Source organism: Lasioglossum baleicum, unplaced genomic scaffold (genome assembly GCF_051020765.1).
Source record: "Lasioglossum baleicum unplaced genomic scaffold, iyLasBale1 scaffold1579, whole genome shotgun sequence".
In the NCBI taxonomy this organism is placed as follows: domain Eukaryota; kingdom Metazoa; phylum Arthropoda; class Insecta; order Hymenoptera; family Halictidae; genus Lasioglossum; species Lasioglossum baleicum.
The window spans coordinates 30,398-34,900 of NW_027470638.1; the positions used below are offsets into that span (position 1 = coordinate 30,398).

General features: G+C 30.6%; 1 protein-coding gene across 1 annotated transcript; it reads right to left on the reverse strand.

Moving 5' to 3' along the window:
- Positions 1-2,006: 2,006 nt before the first annotated feature.
- On the reverse strand, positions 2,007-4,501 carry LOC143220794 (solute carrier family 12 member 8-like). Its single transcript, XM_076446382.1, has 10 exons — positions 4,460-4,501; positions 4,223-4,403; positions 3,995-4,140; positions 3,707-3,938; positions 3,433-3,634; positions 3,121-3,355; positions 2,725-3,045; positions 2,488-2,649; positions 2,240-2,418; positions 2,007-2,166 (listed from the first exon to the last, which is right to left on the reverse strand). The coding sequence occupies exons 1-10, from the start codon at positions 4,499-4,501 to the stop codon at positions 2,007-2,009; spliced, it is 1,860 nt and encodes a 619-aa protein (XP_076302497.1).
- Between the last annotated feature and the right edge of the window lie 2 nt (positions 4,502-4,503).

Here is a 4,503-nt window from a genome sequence, read left to right on the forward strand (position 1 = left end):
GTTAACCATCGCGGTTGGCCACGAGATCACCACGAACCTCCTGGCTTCCGAAGCTCTCACCGCGGGTTTAGCCGGCCGCCAGTACTTGCTGAATCTGGAGCGATTAATAGCCCGCCGTGTATGCAGAAGCATGGACGAAACATAATCCCCAGCCGTGGGACATTCGAATAAATAAGTGTGAATTACACTCGTAACCTGAAAACGAACGATTTGGTTAAAATGGATCCTTTTCGATTAAATCGAGAGTAAACGATATAATTCACTGAAACTATTCTACTATTCTACTAATTATTCTACTATTCTTCGTAGAGAATATCGTACAACTCAGATAATATTATTTCTCTCCTTTTTCTTCGGAGATATTCAACGGTTTTATTATATAGATTTTTGTGAGATAAAATAAAAATATTTATATTTAGATGATTTAGTAATTAATTAACTAGACATATGAAATGTATCGTGTATGTATATAGACAGTTATTAAGTATGGCGTAATTCACTGCATGCAAAGGTTAGTACAAAGTTGTTACGATTAACAAAAAACAAAGTTGAAAATGCAGGAAATTGTGTGTGAATAAATTCCAAACGTAAGACTAAATTCAATTTTCCCGCGTCAACTAATAGAATTAATTGATTGCAAAGACAATATGTCACTGCAATGTATATTTTCGTATACATAGACAATTTCACGTTGGATCACTATTCTCAAAGTATGAATCGCGAATTAATTAGATAAAGAACTATAGTGCGACTATGCTGTGACACAATGATTTTAATGCTATCAAAAGTAAAATAAGAGATCTTACCTTAAGTTACGGAGATAAAATAAATTAATAGCTAACACGAAATAACCAGACACTGTTCGTACTTTCGAACAACTTTATTCGTCAAGTACTACGTACGTCGATGCACGGCTAAACCGGAAATGTATTTAAACGTACAAATAAAAATTGGAATTTTTATTTCTAGCAAGTTGTGTTTTATTTTGTGCTTTATCGATAAAAAATATTAGTATAAAATTATATACGACACAGTGATATTGGAAAATTTTTAAATATAGTTTAAATCGAAAAATTTTAAAACGTATATATAAAATTGTATACTCTCAATTAATTAGAGTAGTGCATTTGAAAAAATTTAAACAATAAACAAATAACTTGTTTCATTTCACGTTTCAATTTGGCCAAAGTATAAATGTATATAAAGTGTAGATTAATAAAAACTTGCAATTGTTATATTTCAATTAATTTTTTATTGCTCATTATATATATTTTTTAATAATTTAAAACCATTAAAAAAAAAGAGGTAATGGAACAAAATTGGATTAAAATAAAAAGTCACGTTTTGTTTGTTAATTTATATGTATATTTTATTAATAATATACTCATCTTTGTAGCAACATTTATAAAAATGTTAAATAGCATATAAATATGTTATCACTACATATTTACAGAGTATTTGTTATAAATTGTATGATATTTATAATCTTCTTCCTTGTTTAATACCTCCATATGATAAGTAAAATATTACAATTTAGTCCTAACTAAAAATTATAAGGACTCTAAATAAATAATCTCACGTCATAAGAAATAGTTCTTAAAATAATTCATTAAATATATGGACCCTCCATTTTAGAAATGCTTCTGGCAGTATGGCATTTCACCCGTGTCTACATCGAATAAACTAGTACAAAATGTCATATGACTTTATTATTTAGTTGTTCGGTATAAAGTATTTTGTATTCTTTTTCCTTGTTCAAATATTAGTGCTGTTAAAGTTATTACATGATATCGTATAAAAAGTTTATTGTACCTCAGATATGAAATGTTCTCAGTTAGACTAGTTTTGTGCGATCAATAACGTTACAAATTACACGCTCTTCTTCCTATTTTACCCTATTTTAAAATATAATGGTAATTTGATTCCTATACAATTCCTTCCGTTCAAGTAATTTATATCTGATTTCCAATTAATACTTTTCCTAATTATTCAATAAAAACTGATATTCAATCAACGTTAACATATTGTCCTGTAACTGTGGCTGTTTGATGATATCTTCTTCTTCCAGCAAAGTCCTCATTCTCTTCGTTTAATTGAGCTGAACAAGTTTCAACACCAGGATGTACAGGTGTAACAACAATTTGCTCATAGTCATACACCTTTTTTCTGTAATTTGTAGATTTTATACATTAAAAAATAATTTTATGAAGAATAATATTATAAGACTATTGAAAATTACCCCATAATCCGTAATAACGATATTTTCAGCCACTTAAAAAATTTAAATTCGGATGAAACACCTGGTTTAACTGCAGGATTAGCATGACCAATATAACTCCAAACGAGGAAAACGACAACGATATTAGCAATAGCATAACCCCAATGAACGAGAAACATAATAAGTAATTTTATAAGACACTATAAAATAAATTCATATTACAATCAAGTTTAAATTATTTATATAATATTGGATCACAGCCAACTTACTCCTAACAGTGAAAACCATCTATTACACAGAGGACTATACCAATTTCCTAATTTGTTATGGATATGAACTTTTCGTTCAGAATTATCCGTGCCACTACCATTCTCATCGATACTCGGAGAAGAATCTATATAAACGTTATTTTCGGAAAGGCTGGGATTTCTCTAAAAATGATAAATAAAACTATTTTTTATTTTCTTCATCACACAATTATTAATTATAAATTTACTTATACTTACAATGAGATTTTTATGCCTTATTCGCTCAGGAAATAAATTATCCAAGTCATTATCTGTGTCTGTTATTGAATTGTTTCTACTTGCAGAGCCATAATCGCGATCGAATGTTGGGGATTGTGTTCGAAATCTTTGTTCTCGAGACAATTGTATATCAAATGTCTGTGCGAGAGCAAAATATGCATAATCCAAACATGCATATGTTAAAAGAAAAGGCATTGTAACAATTGGTGCAAGAGTATTAATTTGCCCAGTAATGATGAAAGTCAGTGTAACAACAGCAACAACTAACATTGCATATACAGGTACCTTATTTGGTCCTTTCTAAAATTCATTAATTATTTTATCATTGCTACCATAAATAACAATAGAAATGCGTAAATGTAAAATTATACCTACTCCTCGTTGTAAACAATTCATTCCAGGTATAACATTTTGACTAGCAATAGATTGAAGAACCCGTGGTGTACCATACATTGCACCCAAACAACTACTGAATGATGATACATACAGACCTGCCAGCAACAGTACTGAAATCGCTGATACTGTTGATGCAATCATAAAATTTGTAAGCAATGCCTTTCGAGTGCAAGTTGCCGCGAGGAACATTGAGAAACATAAATACAAAAACGTCCTGAAATTAAATTACAGAATTATGATCCACTTTTTAACAACACAAACAATATGAACATAATGAACTATGACTTTTACCCAGTTCCTACAGCTGCCAATGTGCCATTAGGAATATCAGTAGATGGGTGTTTTAAGTCTCCACTCATATTAATTCCAGCTAAGACACCTGTTACAGTAGGAAAGAATACTCCAAAAACTGTAAACCAACTGTACCCATCTTGATAGTTGGTAAAAGTATTATTTTTCAAATTTCCTGACAACCAACCTTCAAAACCAGCCTCTATAATGTATATAAAATTATTATTAGGAGAAATGATACTTGTATCATAAATTAAGGACTATCTCATCTTACCAATATTCACATGAGTAAAACTTCCAACCATAAAGTCTACACCGGCAAGCAAAAGAATTAGTAAAAGAATAAATTGGAGTTTTATAACCCATTTGACACCAGCAATATTAATAACAGATAACAAGATAACAGCAGCACAAGCAAAACCACGTTCTGCCCATGCAGACTCTAAACCCACAAGACCAGCCATAGATTCTCCAAACCCTAGAACATTTAGAGCACAGCCCACCGCCTAAAGAGAGTTTTAAAGTAATATTCTAAGTATTATTGCTATACAAATTGTCCCACCTGACCAAAACAATATAGCAGTCCAATAGATCCACCAAATCTTGATCCTAATACATGTGACAATAGAAAGTAAACCCCACCACTCTCTACACGACATCTTTCACATATTCCCACAGCAGACAATACAGTTATTAGTGCAATACATACTGAAATAACAATGAAATCTTTAATTCCTTTAAACTGTAAAACTCAATCATCATTTGTTAACACAAATACAATCATTATTACCTGTACACAAAATTATTAATACAGCATTAAGAATACCAGCTTGACCCACTATCCATCCTGCTCTTAAAAAGACAATAACTCCAAAAATATTAATTAGACAAGATGTAAATACTCCATCCCATGTACCAAATAATACAGGCTGTGAAATGAAAAAATTTGATTTCCACCAAGGATCAGCACTCTGAAAAATAAAAATTTTGAAAACAAATAATAAATATTCTTATTTCGGTAACTTACATATTCTTGTGCAAATAATTCATTTGCTCCAGTTTGATACATTT

Excerpts from the sequence above, each read along its gene's own strand:
- LOC143220794 (XM_076446382.1), bottom strand. The coding sequence starts at position 4,501 with ATGTATCAAACTGGAGCAAATGAATTATTTGCACAAGAATAT. Across the intron at positions 4,404-4,459 it reads AATTATTTGCACAAGAATAT|AGTGCTGATCCTTGGTGGAA; the intron begins GTAAGTTACCGA and ends TTTATTTTTCAG. Across the intron at positions 3,939-3,994 it reads TGCTATATTGTTTTGGTCAG|GCGGTGGGCTGTGCTCTAAA; the intron begins GTGGGACAATTT and ends AACTCTCTTTAG.